Consider the following 18,660-nt stretch of genomic DNA (forward strand, 5'->3'; position numbering starts at 1 on the left):
GTATGGGCGTAAGTTACATCTTACCTGGCTGTCCATAGGGTGCTTCAAGGAGTAAAAATATCACAAAAAGATTGTCATATAAACCAACCCAGTGACTAGATCAGGGATATCGACATAGAGTAATGTATATAAAAAGCCCTAGAAACAGAGCTATATGATATATTATACCTTCAATACTTTAAGTATGAAAGTTGAAAAATTACAACATCCTTATCACAGATATATTCTGTCATAAAGCAATTCTATCCTTAGTCTTTATTCTGAAACATAGTTTGAAAAGAACCTACAGAACCAGTGCATAAGCTGCACTCCCGATTTCCGGGTAAAAAAGGTGTTGCTTAATGCTTGTACCACAAAATTAACAATTCCTGGTACATATACATAACGGTTTGTTGGGTTTTTTTTAAGTTATATCCAGATAGCAGATGAAGTATTTCAAATGCTAATCCTAAATAGAAGATTTTCTCACTACTAAACATAGATGTTTACTTTTAACAATATAAATTTGTGACATGTTATTTCTGATCACATATACTGATTCTGTGATAATTAAGAGAATGATTTATGTTCAACATAATCAAATTTTTGAACCTCTATATAAAAACTTGGGTATAACACACACACACATGTGGGAATTAGAAGTTTGCATAGGTGTTAGACATGGTTTAGAAAATTAAGATCCACTAATATAATGCACTACAGATGGCTGATTTGGAGAGTGTCCAACCATATACACTTGACTGGCCTACTTCTGGAATCTTTAAAATGCCATATATCGACCAGAATGTCAAATGTCATAGTAAAAGAGTGGATTAAAACAAAGTTGGGTGTAACAAGAAATATAATTTACATATGGAAACAAAGGATTCAGATTGTCAAAAAATTAGTTCAAAGAGGGCACGCAAGAACAAAATGAAAACGTGAATCTATGATATACTGTGAATGGAAACCATTTAGTGTGGTGTATAACTCTAGCCTGAATCTCAACACCAAACATAATTAGCTAGTTCCTAAGTAAGGACACAATTATAAAAAATATAATAATATACATGTAGGTGGTGACAAAATGCATGTTCAATCATCTTGTTGATAGTTTTTAACACTTGATAAGAAAGGAAACTCCCTGACTATATAAGGAAGTACATATTTTCCTGTGCAAGAAAATCCACTTTATGAAATAGTTCTGTTGTTATTGTCATATCGTCTCATTAATCTATATAGCTAACTGACGTGTACTCCTTAGGATGTGAGTGTCTATGTATAATGAGGATACAGAATTATCATTATAGTAATAAACAATGTACAAGACAACATTAACACATGTGTTACTAGGTACATACTACAGGGAACAGGGGTAGATTTATTGGATGGGAAACATATGCTATCTGTATCTATATCAATTCTGTAGGAAATTATGTATGAAACTATATCAATTCTGTAAAAATTATGTATGAAATCTTATTTTATTGTGAATATTGAGATAGGATTGACATAATAAATCAATCTCATCACTTATAATGATAGCCTTATCTAACGTCACGTAGAGAATCTCATAAAGCTTATATATAAATTACCTCCAAGTCATGAAGATAAATTTAGCAGTATATTTCAAATCCAACAAAGAATATATTTCATAGAAAAATTTGTTTTTCTTGTAAAGGCCCACTACCTTTCCGAAACAGAAATTACGACCTGCGATATGAAAATTTACATTTGATTTTGTTTTTAAATTAAATTGTTCAGAAAGGGTTGATAGGTGTAGTATTAATGATAAGCTAATAACTTTTGGGACTCTAAAAAATGATCAATCTCAGTTTACATTCTCATATTAAAAATCAACTATTGATCATTTCAGAATGGTAGTGGGCCTTTGAGGCAATATGGTACCCAATCAAAATGGAGTTGAAGAGTCTCCTAGACATTTGTATAAGGTAACAACTGTGGGCATGTTAATGTTCTAGGTAATGTCAATTCTTTCTAATCACAAACACATGACCAATGGGATAACATGCAGCATATGGCCTTACCTGGTTGACCGTAGGGTGGGGCTTTAAATAGTGAAACAGGAACAAGATCAGTAAAATTTACTATTTTGATTTTCATTTCCAGTCTAAATTGACTTAAGGCGCCGAGTGTCTGAATGCATTTTGTTTCACTAAATTCATGTATATGGTTTGTTTATTATATAAGCAGTTATCTTTTATCTTTCAATTGTGTCCGTTACTGAATTGTGTCTGTTACTGATGATCTGAAAATTTTCAATCTTTAACATTAGGCTTAAGGTAACAACTGTGGGCATGTTAATGTTCTAGGTAATGTCAATGCTATCTAATCACAAACACATGACCAATGGGATAACATGCAGCATGACCTTACCTGGTTGACCGTAGGGTGGGGCTTTAAATAGTGAAACAGGAACAAGATCAGTAAAATTTACTATTTCAATTTTCATTTCTAGTCTAAATTAACTTATTAAGGCACCAGTGTCTGAATGCATTTTGTTTCACTAAAATCATGGTATGTTAATCAAATAAGCAGTTATCTTTTATCTTTCATTTGAGTTTGTGATGATTTGAAAATTTTCAATCTTTCACATAACTACTTTAATTTTGTGTGCTATGGTTTAAAGGTAGGTTTCGCCCAACCAAATAAATATTTGTTTTGTAAAATCCAATAAACGGAAGAAAAGGTGAAAAAACATAATAGAAATACCTCAATTTAGTTTCTTAATGCGCATGAGATTGAACAAATGTGTCTTGAATACAAAATTGAAGGACATCCTTGATTTATTATGATCGTCAGGCTGACAGGTTTGTATGCAAATAAAGCTGCGATGAATTATGTTGTCAAAGTTTCGAGCATGCACATTGTTACGCACTGAAAGTAAACAAAATGGCTCAACGAAAGCGTGTGAGAAAAAAACCAGAAGCCACATCTCAAGCGGAACTCGCCCGGATTCTGTTGGGTTGTGTTGCACGTGGTGAGTTAAATTTCAACACATACGTATGCCAGTGCACATACAGCGGCACACTAACTACATGTATGTTTGGTATACTAAGCTAGCAAGTGTATGTCAGTAACTTGAAGTTTTATAGACTATATGTCAGGTAGGGTATAACCAATCCATCGTACTTCGATTTGGTGTTTTTTTAACTAAACAGGCCGTGGCAAGACTGTCACTTCTATCTGACATTTTGTTGCACGCTTCTGTTTGTTGATGCGGCCTTGTTTTGGAACAAAAATATGCCATGTTCTCTGTAAAGCTCGACTTTGCTCTATTTTTAGACGAGTATTTTCCTGGTCAAGCTAGGCAACTGACCACCCATATTATTCGCTGTATGCATCAAAAATGATCTGAAGATTATATTTATGTTCAGGATAAATTTCAATTTTGTAGTCTTTATATTTCATTTGGCGAAACCTACCTTTAAAAAATCAACCTTTAGTTACAAATCACAATAACAGGTTTTAACATTTAAATGCTTGTTCTCCTTTCTAGTATTCACACATATCAGATTTTAATAGAAAATGTGTCTTCAAGTGATGCTATATATCTATATATATATGTGCTTTTCAATATCACATCAAGTGTTAGTAAAAGGACATGAAAATATGCCCCAATATGCTTAAATCTGTCAATTACATATGCATATACATTCACACATTGTAAACATGAAACAGTTAATTTGTGAATTTTATATGTCTCATAAATATTTAAATAATGCTGGCTATATCTTCTTCGTATTTCTTTCTTTAAATCTATCAATTAAATAAACATGTACACACATTGTAAATATGCAACAATTTATTTGAATTTCCATCTTAATTCACCACATCAATGTCTAAGAATTGATTTAAAGAATACTGGCTATCTACTTACGGTAATATTTTTGTCTGTGTAAGAATTGTTAATATTGTGATGAAAGACTTATTGTCTCTTGTTTTCTTTTTTCATAATTCTTAAGATTCTGTTATTGGATTATTGGAAATTAGTAGTAGCTAAAGAAAATATTCATTCACATATACAAGTATAGTATTACATTCAGAGCATAATACATATATACAATGTATACACAACAAGAGCTGTTGGAGAACAACAAAGCTCGCCTATTCAGAAGAAGTTGATGTTCAAGTATTCACTATTTAAACATGGAAATATGACTCAAAAACCCCCTAAAGGGCCCCCAAATTGGTTGTATTTTCACGTTCAGCATCCATCATAAACATTTATGATGATTTAAGCTAAGAAATTGACGAAACAGAAACTTGCTCAAAAACTTTAACGTGAAATGGGACGCCAACGCTAACGCCGGGTTGATAACATTAGCTCCCCCTATTCTTTGAATAGGCGAGCTAAAAACAAATTATAGTACATTATGTAATACAATTGTACATATACATGTTTATAATTATAACATTGAACATTATAGAAAATATCTCCAAACAAGTTTAGAGTTAGTATAAATATAGAATATCATCATGCAGTTAAGAGGAAGTTTGAAAGATAGAACACTGAAAAACACTGGTATATCATGTACTGTAATATTCTGTGGATAACATGTACATACTGATTATTGCCACTACAGGTACTTGGATTGAAACTTAAATTTTTGATTTTTCAAAGAATGAAAAACAAGACTTTAGATAAAAACAAAAAATCCTTTAAACAAGATTAATTGTGTAGGCAGCTTATGTAAATTGTTGTTATACACTACAGCACTATATAGGTGATCACATAAAAATTGATCCACAGAATATTACGTAAGACTACCACCCTATTTTATAGCATTCACATCGAGTCTTACCTGGCTGTCCATAGGGTTGTGCAGGATAAGCTATATATATACAGAAATAGAAATATTATAGAATGTAGTGCATACAAGAAATATAAACAAACTAGCCAAAACACCAGGAATTTTCTCTCCTAAACTATAGTGGATTCTATGATTCTAGCTATCACAGCAAGTTTAATGTGTTATAATCAACCCCATCCTCTTTATATAGCAGGTGTATGTATTACAGGTACATGTATTACTGGTTTAGCATTACAGGTACACTATTTCCTAAAATAGGTGGGAATGTAACAGGATCTCAAACAGGTTTGGTTGAGGTAATTGTGTATATTATATCATTGTTGACGTCTCTATTTGTTCTGTATGATCTCGTTTAAATTTACATTCATGACGTGTGTACCTATATACATATATTGGTTGTGATAGGGAACCAATAGATATCAACCTTTAATAATTCCATATAATGAACTTGGAAGAAGTCTATTGATTGGTGAGCCAACTGTATAAGCCTATACAGTTATGAGTTTAACATAAAAATATGATGAATTGCCTAAATTTAACACAAAATCAACAATCTGATAGGTGTTTCCTATGTCTACAGAGAAACTATTTCATCAATACAGTGTTTATATAGGCTCCCAGTTACTGACCTGAGTAATACCGAAATAATACCCAAGTAAAAACCTTTTATGAATTTACACAGCTTAACTTTATAAGAAATCACTTAAAACCTGGATATTTTATCAATGTAAATATTTGTTGATCAATATGCTCAACCTTCATTTTTGCCTACATAATATATATAGAGAGAATTGAAACACCATATGGTTCACTGAGATTTTATCTATTCTTATAATTAGCACGATATATGATATGATTGCAGTGATTAGACAGACAAATCATAGTCTCACCATATACATTGAATATTACTTTAATGTATCAGTTTTCATTAAAGCACATTGATGGAGCTGATCATGTATTATATTACTGGTCCCCATGGACACTTACAACTATCATATTATTAGTTCCCATACAGGTTACAATGGACACTGACTAAATTCATTTTTCTATTTATGTGGGTGCTGGTTTCTTTCATGTACCGTAATTATAATAACCTATTCCCCATATAAGACAGAAGTAGTTCCCTATATGGTTGCTTGCAATTCAACATCTACCGTGAACCTAAACATACCAAGTCCAGCTGCCAGAACGAAAGTGTGTCTAGTACTGATCACCTAAAGACAATTGTGCAAAACCATTGTTTACCCTTTAGCTTTGCTATACCCAGAGATAAGTCTATGTTTGCTTTTCCAGTGACGTGACATATTACGAAATCTCCTTTCATTTCGTAAATGGGGTTAAAAGGGGGTCAGAAGGGGAATTGAATTTGTTTCTAGAAATGTTTTTATCTTTATTACTATCAAATACGATAATCATACTTTCTGAATTCTGTTTCAAAGATACATGCATTTAGGTGGTCACTCATTGAAATCTATTATTAGATATTTGTCGAAAGAAGACTGTTTGTTGGATCCACAAACTATACTCATTACCTTTTATAATTAAAATATTGAAGAGAAATTTTATTTCACATCAATAAACATAAATCCTATAGTTGCCTTCCGATTTGTAAATTATATGCTGAAAAAACTAGAACTGTCACCAGAGTGGACGACTAGTACTCTGATCCCTGCTGCACAAATTTAGTAATAACTCCATTAAAAGGGGACATACATTTTAGAACCCTATATACTTTACTTAGCTCACCTTTATGCCAGGGTCCTTAGAAAATTTTATCAAAATTTGTAAAGTAGAATCGGGTTGTTTGACAGACAAAGTTGTGTCTAAAAACAGACGGACAATTCAAGTATATCCCACCCCCTCACCACCCCTTAATGTTGTTGCGTAGGGTATAAATAAATTTTCTTCATAGATTTTTTATATTATTTTATAGAATAGAGACATCAGATTTAATATCACAACCAGAGTACATGAGACATCAGATTTAATATCACAACCAGAGTACATGTATACATACTTCTTTAACGTCCCCAACCACACTCCCCTCCCGCCTCCCCTCCCTCTCCAATTAAGCCCTTCCCTTAGATTTATGATATTTAGTTCAGAAAAATGGATTATTGTACTCAATATTAAACTGTGGTTATAGAAGCAAGCATTTAATAAATATTATCTCAATAATGAAAATAGAATGTATACCAAAATAAACATATTGAAAGATTTCAGAAAGAAGATTATTGTCTAACAAAGCCTGCATAATACCATAACCTGTCATATTACAGCGCCGTTACAATAAGCGTACGTGTGACGGCCAGTCTAATAGGTGGTTCCGTTGATTGGTAGCTAGTCAGGTTGCATGGTATCTAGTCAGTTTGCCAACGACATTCAATAAGCTGTGTAAGCACGGCTCTCATTGGCTGTCGCTTCAATGTAGGGGCGGAGCTAAAGAGTCGGAAATATCTGTCATCGATTACTAAGATCAGAAACGTGCACTGTACCAGATGCCCCGAAACGATATATATAGCGTGACGGCATGTAAAACTCTTCACTTCTACTGTACCAGTAGACAATATATATACATAAAATGATCGGCATCCTAAGCTTCATAACATAAAAAGATTACACAAATACATTTTAATAACCTACTTATAGACTCTGAATCAGCGCTAATCAGTGAAGTAAGTATGGAAAGAGCTACCTACTGTTGTAGCAGAAAAGTCAGTCAGAAATTCTACGGAAAAGAAATCATCTGCTTCTGACAAATTATAACTTTACCGCAAGGTGCGGGAAACCAAATCGGGTAATATGTACGACCGACCATCGTGTCTTGTCAAAATATATACAACTAGAATATCATCCCCTACTAACATCCAGGTATGTATCAAAACCGTGTTTGTTCGGAATATATTCTGATAAGACATAATCTATTGTCAGCCGTACCTGAACATTCGCTTAATAAGTGAAACAAAACAATAACGAATATTGAATACAGTGATTGAATGTATACATTGTAAACAATTAAATAGTACACAACGTGATCAAACACATTGTACAACAGACAGAGTCGGGTATGAACATCAAAGATCCGCTGGCTCCGCCTACTTCTCAATGTTGTCGGCGATCTTGTCAGTTGGGGGGGCAATCAGTCGGGCTGCTGATGCTTCAGCCAATCAGTGCCTTCCTTACATGCCAGCTAAAATCTAACCTACTACATCAGTTACCAGTCTACTAGATCAGCTAACAGCCAACGTGTCTATCGAGTGAATGAACGTAAATAGGAACACTTGTTGTAACGGCGCTGTAACAAAAGTAATTAAACTAATGCAGGATCACTAATTATATATGGTCATTGTAATCTTACCTGCAGGTGGAGGGGCTCCATATGGCTGTCCATATCCTGTAAGTAAGAGTTCATAAAATCAAGTAATATGCCTCCTTTTCATGTCATTGTTGACTTGGAAGTTATTGAAAAACTTTTCTAAAATATTACAATCAATCAAGGATATAGCAAAGTTAATTTAAAGTTGGTATTTACCCTTAGTAGATAATTACTTAATCAGCAAAAAGACAAAAAATGATATTATTGAGCTTTTATGTGCCCCTGTCCCATATGCTCACTCCAAGAGGCACCTTGAATTAAATGTGTATGTGCACACTAAAAACATGAAAATTGTATTATACACGTACCATTTTTTAAGTATTTTTTAAGTTACATGTCTGATTTTCAGGTGAAAACGTTGCTACTGGTGGCGTACACCTGTTTTTTTATTTGATCTATTTTGCAAATTGATATATCATACTTTGAGAAAGGTTAGTGAGACTTTGGTCCAATTGAAATTTTTGCTTCTATCTTTTTTTCTTTTAATGCCCTGGGTGATTATCAAGCCATACACAGTACCTATACTGCACCTCCAGGGTTTGGTTTCCTATCCATATATGGAAATATGGCAAAACAATTCCATGAGTTTTGGTGTAACACAGTCAGTATAGATGGCATACACATTTTCGTTAGTGTCAATAACTATCTGAATTCAATTTTTAAACCTTAATGCTGATAAAAGCATCTTACCTTGGGGAGGTGGAGGCTGGGCAGGGTATCCTGCTTCTAGAAAAACAAAAACAACCTTTATTCACACACTTATCTACCACAATACAACCTTTTACCAATTAGCTACAGGCAGTGCCATATCCAAAAGCAAATACATACTGTACATTTGAATATACAATTGTGTGGCTATGATATTTTCCTTTTTGTTTATAAGTAGTCTGAAATGCATAACTTTATATATCACATAACTGGCGCGTCTAGCTATGTCATACGGCCATGTCATAAATAGTGTAAGACCCTGTATACTGGGGTACAATAAAAAACATGAGTAAGAAAGTTTACAAGAAAAACATTAATTACCTTGTCCTTTTCCTGGGTATGGAGGAGGTGGTGCTGACATGATTGGATTTTAATCTGAATTGGAGAAAAAAAAGAGCTAGGTTTAATATAAGAAATAAAAAATATGTTCATGCACCAAACAATGTACATATTGTAATAAAATAACATTAAATTTTATAATAAATGTTGGCATCATCCTATGATCCTAATCAATCAAAAGAGCTAGAGGGTGTTTTACTTTTGCCAAAAACATATTTACACATACTCGCATGACTTTGTCTTATGTGGCTTATCTTGAACAAATCGTGCATACTTGGCTTCAATCAACACATCTCATCGGTAGAATGGAAATCCCTGTTACATGCCAAAATTGTTTTTTTAAATTCCTCACAATATCTGTGTCTATGATTGCATTGAAAAAATGTAAACAATTATCGTCGGCCATTTTCTCCCTTCGAGCTCCCCCCAATGCCGCCTAAGCGCCCCTAAGCCAGAGGTACGCACCCCAACAGGGGTCAATCTAGGTTTGGGTGGAAACTACACTTTTTCAAAATAGGGGAAAAATTTGGCAAAATATAGGAGAATTTGAATCTTCTTATTTTGGTCCAAAATTATATTCATTTTGAAGAAAAGTACTGTAAAACAACTAATTTTATTTTCAGATTTTGTAATGGCAAGATTTTAAGCTCAATTATGAAAAATTTGAGTTTATCATAAAATATGCAGTTGCTGTCTGATAAATATGAAGAAATTTGTGTACAAAATTTAAAAAAAAATAATGAAAAATAAATCACAGGGGAAATTGTGTTACAAAAACGGTAATTTTTTAGCTTCAAATCAAAATGGGGAATTTTTAAATCTTCAGGGGAAATTTGTGCGTTATCTCATGTTTAGTTTCAGAGAAAAAAAGTCGTTTTTATATGGAAATGCAAATTGTTTTGTAACACCCTCAGGAATTTGGCCAGACTGGGGGGTCACTAGCCAGTCATTTGTAAAATTTTGAGGGGGTAAGCCCTATAAGGATAATACCACCCCAATGGGTGCTATCCCATGCTATGGTTTCAATCCATAAAAGAAATTTTTATTTTGGAATACCTCACAACCATTACACCCAACCCCGCCCAGAGGGCCCCCGGGGGGTCAGCCCCTCATTTGTACAATTTTGAATCCAAGTAACCCTGTTAAGGATGCTACCATTTTTATGGGTTACAATCCATTTTGGTTTGAAAGAATTTTGTTTATATTGAATTTACCTCTAATGGACCCCTATTGGGCCCCCCGCCCCTCTGCCCCGGGGGTCAAAGCCAAAATTTGTACAATTTGAATTCCCCACCCCCAAGGATGTTTTGCTGACCAATAAAAAACATGAGTAAGAAAGTTTACAAGAAAAACATTAATTACCTTGTCCTTTTCCTGGGTCATGGAGGAGGTGGTGCTGACATGATTGGATTTTAATCTGAATTGGAGAAAAAAAAGAGCTAGGTTTAATATAAGAAATAAAAAATATGTTCATGCACCAAACAATGTACATATTGTAATAAAATAACATTAAATTTTATAATAAATGTTGGCATCATCCTATGATCCTAATCAATCAAAAGAGCTAGAGGGTGTTTTACTTTTGCCAAAAACATATTTACACATACTCGCATGACTTTGTCTTATGTGGCTTATCTTGAACAAATCGTGCATACTTGGCTTCAATCAACACATCTCATCGGTAGAATGGAAATCCCTGTTACATGCCAAAATTGTTTTTTTAAATTCCTCACAATATCTGTGTCTATGATTGCATTGAAAAAATGTAAACAATTATCGTCGGCCATTTTCTCCCTTCGAGCTCCCCCCAATGCCGCCTAAGCGCCCCTAAGCCAGAGGTACGCACCCCAACAGGGGTCAATCTAGGTTTGGGTGGAAACTACACTTTTTCAAAATAGGGGAAAAATTTGGCAAAATATAGGAGAATTTGAATCTTCTTATTTTGGTCCAAAATTATATTCATTTTGAAGAAAAGTACTGTAAAACAACTAATTTTATTTTCAGATTTTGTAATGCAAGATTTTAAGCTCAATTATGAAAAATTTGAGTTTATCATAAAATATGCAGTTGCTGTCTGATAAATATGAAGAAATTTGTGTACAAAATTTAAAAAAAAATAATGAAAAATAAATCACAGGGGAAATTGTGTTACAAAAACGGTAATTTTTTAGCTTCAAATCAAAATGGGGAATTTTTAAATCTTCAGGGGAAATTCATTCCTTGAGGGCAAATTTACCCATAAACGGTAATAAATCAAAGCTAGATTGATCCATGGTGATAAATATGATGGTCTTTTCGAAGGAAAATTATATGGCAAGTCTACAAATTGTGAATTTTACGTCTTATGAGTTGTACAGTAGATATTCAGAATGGTCGTTATGTTTCTTTTGGACAAAAATAATATATAAATGCATGTTTACTGTAACACTAGAGGAGAAAATGTAGCGGCCAGACTGGGATTCGAACCTGGAACACTAGCCGAGTGCTTTACCGACTGAGATACCAGGTCACTGATGATTGACCCAATCCAATCCCGCTACATTCACTTAATATAATTGGAAACCTACAAACAAGAGGCCCAGAGGGCCTGTATCGTTCACCTGGTTTGTAATGCCAAGTAATGTTCTGAATATAAGTTCATTGTTTCTTTTCTGAAGGAATTTGGATATTTACTTCTAATTCCCCTATTGGGCCCCACTCTTTCTGCTCCAGGGGGTCAAAGCCAAAATTTATATGAATTCTGTTAACCCCAAGGATGTTTTTGACCAAATTTGGTTACAATCCATGCAGAACTCTAGGACAAGTAGCAATTTTTAGGATTTACCTCTATTACCCCTATTGGGCCCCGCCCCTCCTGCCCCCTGGGGGTCAGAGCCAAAATTTATACAAGTTCTGTTCCCCTCCCCCCAAGGATGTTTCTGGCCAATTCGGTTACAATCCATGCAGAACTCTAGGACAAGTAGCAATTTATAGGATTTACCTCTATTTCCCCTATTGGGCCCCGACCCTCCTGCCCCCGAGGGGTCAGAGCCAAAAGTTATACAAGTTCTGTTCCCCTTTCCCCAATGATATTTCTGGCCAAATTTGGTTACAATCCATGCAGAACTATAGGACAAGTAGCGATTTTTAGAATTTACCTCTATTACCCCTATTGGGCCCCGCCCCTCCTGCCCCCAGGAGGTCAGAGCCAAAATTTATACAAGTTCTATTCCCCTTTCCCCAATGATATTTCTGGCCATATTTGGTAACAATCCATGCAGAACTCTAGGACAAGTAGCGATTTATAGGATTTACCTCTATTACCCCTATTGGGCCCCGCACCTCCTGCTCCCGGGGCAATAATAATTTATGTAATAGTTAAGATAAGGAGTACGAAGGATGACCAGCAGTCATATTGTGTTACGCTCAACTGTGTAACACAGAAGGAAGAAAACTGGGCCAGGAGTCCTTCCGAGAATTAACAATGACAATATTACGACACTATTAATAAACCCCAGCTAGCTATATAGTTTAACTTTAAACAGATATCTATAGTACTCGTAATATTCTAAATCATGCTATGTGTATATGACTAAATGTGCAGTTTTTATTACATCTCGAATCATAGTGATTGTTTAAACTTATAATTTAATCATTTAAAATCTATAATATACCTCTTCTAATCTATTGTCTTCATGTTAAATCAATATAATTGATGACACAATCGACTTAAATGTAATAAGGGAGTATTAAACTGCCTCCTTGGGTGATTTATATAGTCCTATAATTCTCCCAGGTTTGCAGACAAAATGAACAACGCACATTAGCAATGGTATGATTGATTTATCTGCAATCCTGGGAGAATTATAGGACCATAAATCCCCCAACCATTTTAATGCTTATATTTTTGTTTTCTTTTTTTAATCCAACCAGTATGTAATGTATCCCCTATCAGTGGAACCTCTTCTTGTGATGTCCTAAGAAGCCTCGACATCATTCACGGTAAAAAAAAACACACATCAAATCATAAGTACACTTCCAACATTTTCATCAATATGTTCCAGCTTTAGGATATTCAACATTTTAAAATGATAACTACAAATATTGTTGTGAATAAAATAAACTGATTGGGGTATTTCATTCCGGTAGCACGCAAGTATGCACAAAACAAGAGGCCCAGAGGGCCTGTATCGCTCACCTGGTTTGTAATGCCAAATTATGTTTTGAATACAGGTTCATTGTTTCTTTTCTAAAGGAATTTAAATATTCACCTCTATTTCCCCTGTCAGTCCCCAACCCTCCTGGGGGAGGGGGTCAGAGTCAAAATTTATACAAACTCTATTCCCCTTCCCCAAAGGATGTTTCTGGCCAAATTTGGTTATATTCCATGCAGAACTGTATGACTAGTAGTGATTTAAAGGATTTACCTCTATTTCCCTATTGGACCCGCCCCTCCTGCCCCCAGGGGTCAGAGCCAAAATTTATACAAACTATGTTTCCCTTCCCCAAAGGATGTTTCTGGCCAAATTTGGTTACATTCCATGCAAAACTCTATGACTAGTAGTGATTTAAAGGATTTACCTTTATTTCACCTATTGGGCCCCGCCTCTCCTGCCCCCAGGGAGTCGTATCCAAAATATATACAAACTCTATTCCCCTTCCCCAAAGGATGTTTTTGGCTAAATTTGTTTACATTCCAAGCAGAACTGTATGACTAGTAGTGATTTAAAGGATTTACCTCTATTTTCCCTATTGGGCCCCCGCGCCCCTCCTGCCCCCCAGGGGGTCAGAGCCAAAATTTATACAAGTTCTGTTCCCCTTCCCCCAATGATATTTCTGGCCAAATTTTGTTACAATCCATGCAGAACTCTAGGACAAGTAGCGATTTATAGAATTTACCTCTATTACCCCTATTGGGCCCCGCCCCTCCTGCCCCCTGGGGGTCAGAGCCAAAATTTATACCAATTCTGTTCCCCTTTCCCCAAGGATGTTTCTTGCCAAATTTGGTTACAATCCATGCAGAATTCTAGGACAAGTAGCAATTTATAGGATTTACCTCTATTTCCCCTATTGGGCCCCGACCCTCCTGCCCCCGAGGGGTCAGAGCCAAAATTTATAAAAGTTCTATTCCCTTTCCCCCAAGGATGTTTCTGGTCAAATTTGGTTACAATCCACGCAGAACTCTAGGACAAGTAGCGATTTATATGTTTTACCTCTATTACAGTGGAACTTCGAATTCCCAAAACCGAACCTTCTCAAAACCGATTACCTCCAGAAACCGAACATGAATGTCATGTACGGAATGATTTCCTATTTATTAATAGTATATAAAACTTCCCAAAACCGATCCCTCCTAATTCCGAATACCAGATCGAATTTGAGATTGGAATAGTCAAATGTAACTAAAATACACTTCCGAAAACCGGCCTTTCCTGAGCGACACCGATAGATTGCATTGAGGTCTGATCAACAGACTGTGAAAGACACACATACCTGTACCATAGTTGTCGCATGCCATGTCCTGGGGCATTTATACAGATGTGAAGGCTATAGGTACACGGTAATTATACCCGAGATGGTGGTGTAATTATTTATTCATGTCTATTGTTTAGATATTTAACGAAGGTCTACCACGTGCACGCGGTTTGTTTACTGTAAGAAACAAGCAGAGCTAGTAATAAATAGAAGTTTCATATTCAAATCACACAGATTTTTTATTTACATATGTAGTTGTCGGATAACGTAAATTATCTGTATGAAGAAGCCGAAGCCATGTATAGTTTTAGAAAATGACTATGTCATATAATGACCGGCATCGACTGATCATTGTGTAATTAGACCATATAACTTGATTCTTGATGTAACCGGAAGCGATCGTAGTGTAGGTTAGTGCAGACGAGAACATCCCTAAGAACATTCACACAACTAACTAAACTACGTTTATAAGCGGTAACAAAGTCAAGATTGTTGTAATCCGTTCCTTTTTAAACGTATGATTCTCTCTTTTGTGATAACATTCACATTAACAATCAATATCGGTCGGTTTTAAGGAACACTAGCCATACATGCGGTACACTAGTGTAAAAAAAAGACTTCCGATCGATTAAATCCGGATCGTAATGATCGGTATTCGGTTCACTTCTCCAAACCGAACCCTCTCTAAACCGGCCGAAATTATGTGCACCGACCATGATCGGTTTCGGGAGGTTCCACTGTACCACTATTGGGCCCCGCCCCTCCTGCCCCCGGGGATTCAGAGCCAAAATTTATACAAGTTCCGTTCCCCTTCCCCCAAGGATGTTTCTGGCCAAATTTGGTTACAATCCATCCAGAACTCTATGACTAGTAGCGATTTAAAGGAAATGTTGACGGACGGACGGACGCCGCGCCATGACATAAGCTCACCGGCCCTTCAGGCCAGGTGAGCTAAAAAGTATTGAAAATTGTGCCACAGTAATTTTCTGAGGCAGTACTCCACTACGGCATATAGGGACAATTTCGCACCCGGCCATAAGGTATAGTAGGCCTGGTCCGTTAATTCGTTCTACATACATCGAGTGAGACAATCATATCACGTCATGCATAGATTATGATGTCAAAATTACGTGGACGTCATAATAGTGTTGACTGTTAAGACTGCTTATGTCAACTTTGGGGTTTAACAAGGTTGGGGACACTCCCGTATATGCAGCCTAGTACTGCATTTGAGTAACAGTCCTGTATATGAGTGATAATTTTGTTACGCAAATGCATGACTCTGTGAAATGAAAACAAATAAAGTTGTTTTAAACATGTTTATCAAAAAAGGGCATTATGATTTTTACATGGCAACATCACAAATACAACTTTCCACATTATAACTCAAATGGAAACAAATTTCATTATCTAAATGTTTGTAGAAGTCACAAACAAAATCACCTCTATTGCTTACTATGGGGATAAAAATAGAACACAGGTAAAATTCAATCAACCATGACATTTGCACTGATGGCTAAACTGTACTTCGCGACCAGGTTACCTGTACCAATTGTGATTTCTGCGCAATTTACTGGCTCTATCTCCCGCACAATTTTTTTATTTTTTTTAAACAGCTAAATCACGGTAGCCATGCAAGTGTCCCATTCAACAAAAAATTGTTCATTTGCAACCGATATGCCCAAACACACCTAAAAACGTTTTCCTTTTGAAATCAAACTAAATCACAGCGGGGGATAGCTTGAAATCATGATACTTACTTGATTTTTAATCCTGAAATTTCATGAGGGGGGAATCATCGAATTTATATTTTGTTTGTCAGTCGTTTCCAAAATTCGTCTGCATCAAAGTAGGTCAAAGTATGCAAAACCTTTGCATGCTAGATCTAAATATTCAATCTTGTATACATTTATAGCGTCAACGTGGAACTTCTTATAATCACGGTAATGGTTTCGGGACTCATTTCATTTAAAGAGCTCTAGCCCACCACAAGAGTAGTCTAAGGACGAGCACCGATTACAAATTGTTACTTTATGTGACAACTAAGTGATTCCAGGATAATATTAAAATGTGAAGTATATTGTGAGATAATGAGTTTAAAATTCAATAGTTCAGACTACAAGGCATTCAATATACAATTATATGGCTATCTCACAGGTAGAAAATACTTATTATCTATTCTCATAACAAATTATGACGCCCGAGGATATGAGGGAGTTCCGGTTTTATTTACTATATTGTAAGAAAAATACTATAAAAATCGATTTAAAAAGCAATTGTCTTTATACAAGAACCTATCCTGCATATACGGGTGTTCCCAACTTATTTCCCAACTTATTTAAAAAAACTTTAAATATATAACCAACATGTGCCCGTGTGGTCAACAAGTCTCTGTGTTGAGCTGTCAATATACCAAACAGTCTAATACGCGACTGTTCCAATGTGTTCTACAAACATTGTATACTTTTGTTTCAACTTGATCTTTTTTTTTATTTTTGTAACAATGTTATGTTGTCATGAAGATGGAGACAGACGAACGTAATATTCGGGAGTGTTAAAATAGTAACCGGAAGTACCAGAAGTTACTTTGGTAATATTTTTACTCGGGTGTGTCCATATAACCCATTTGTTTATCCGGTGGCAAAACAAACAATTTACAGCAATATTTGATAAAATAGGTAACTTGAAAAACTCACCTGGTGTTGTTTGTTTTGGATTTTAACTAAAACTTCTCTAGCACCTGCTTATAGACAATGTATTACTTCCTGATACCGGAACAAGGCTTATTTCACAATATTCGATTTGCACACGACTCTTTCCAAGTTACATTCGAGTTGCGTCGAGCTTCATCCTACAATATTACCATAAACAATTAGTTCCGACTGTCATTGCGGGTCGTGTGCAAAATTGATTTCTGAGAAAACCGCTAAAGACAGAAATATATATATATTTAAAACAAAGGCCAATATCTATTTCATATTACTTGAAATAATTGCAGTATTTATTATTACTATTATTCCATGAGATTAGCGCTCGTGTTTCTCACAGTTAGGCCTAGCGGGTATTTATCGTTTGAAGGGAAGCAACTCGCGATAACTCTTTCATGTTATGGTTATACCAAGGATTTATACCAGTTTTAAATGCCAGTGATAATTTTAAGTAATACTAATGCATAAATGTATGGACTAGGCCTATATATTACACGATTCATACAATCTTAAAAGATTGCCAGAACATTAAAGGCCCACTATCACCCGACACGGCTTTTAATTTTTAAAAAGGGAATGTAAATTTGAACGAGATCCCTAATTTTGCAGATTCACAAAAATTATTACCTTATCGTCTACAGTTGCCTTCTGAAATTAAGGGGCATAAACAAATTATTTATAAATGTTTATTTACATAGCGCGGATCGTCTTAGTAAAGTTGGTCTCAACCCTAAGAGGGCGAACGATTTTTTTTAAATTTTCTCTTACCCTGTGCACCACCTGTGTCTCTAATAATTACATTTACTTGTCACTTCTCAATTAAGGTAAAGTGAGGGTATTACTTTCATCCAAAACGTGACCATTATGACGTCTCTAATGTTGAGGTAGTGACGTCAACTGATCCGTGGTGACGTCAACTGATCACCGTCAAAATGACTTTCCATGTTGTGGATTAAATCGTCGTTGGAAAACAGTTTTCCTGGTCTAGCTTAAACAGAGACCCCAAAATGAGTTAATGATGTAAATATAAGTATTAAACTATCTTCCTATGGCATCTATGGTCTATATAGATGCCAGAGGATCTCATAATGGGCTGGCGTCTAGGAAGATAGTTATAGTGTGTTGCAAATTAAGTCGTTTTAAACTTTCGCGGGCTATTTCTTTGCCTTTAAAAAAGTTTTTGAATAATTAAATTACTGCTTACAACATTCACCTTAGACTCCATTTTAAGTCAAAAGGTTTACAGCTTTCATGAAACGTT

General features: G+C 35.3%; 1 protein-coding gene across 16 annotated transcripts in view; it reads right to left on the minus strand.

Moving 5' to 3' along the window:
- Nucleotides 1–17,530, minus strand: part of LOC138323287 (cell death-inducing p53-target protein 1 homolog) — a 42,928-nt gene extending 25,398 nt beyond the window's left edge. For 2 of the 16 annotated variants that reach the window (XM_069267766.1, XM_069267764.1), the window contains exons 1-8: nucleotides 17,388–17,530; nucleotides 9,220–9,273; nucleotides 8,881–8,916; nucleotides 8,173–8,208; nucleotides 4,806–4,835; nucleotides 2,377–2,397; nucleotides 2,028–2,048; nucleotides 25–42 (exon numbers count right to left, since the gene is read on the minus strand). In XM_069267766.1, the coding sequence (XP_069123867.1) occupies nucleotides 25–42; nucleotides 2,028–2,048; nucleotides 2,377–2,397; nucleotides 4,806–4,835; nucleotides 8,173–8,208; nucleotides 8,881–8,916; nucleotides 9,220–9,259 (202 nt within the window). In that variant the 5' untranslated portion in view covers nucleotides 9,260–9,273; nucleotides 17,388–17,530. The remainder of the gene's footprint in view (nucleotides 1–24; nucleotides 43–2,027; nucleotides 2,049–2,376; nucleotides 2,398–4,805; nucleotides 4,836–8,172; nucleotides 8,209–8,880; nucleotides 8,917–9,219; nucleotides 9,274–17,387) is intronic. The other 14 variants (XM_069267772.1, XM_069267768.1, XM_069267770.1 and 11 more) reach the window with 8 other exon arrangements.
- Nucleotides 17,531–18,660: the final 1,130 nt, after the last annotated feature.

This window comes from Argopecten irradians, chromosome 5 (genome assembly GCF_041381155.1).
Source record: "Argopecten irradians isolate NY chromosome 5, Ai_NY, whole genome shotgun sequence".
NCBI lineage: Eukaryota > Metazoa > Mollusca > Bivalvia > Pectinida > Pectinidae > Argopecten > Argopecten irradians.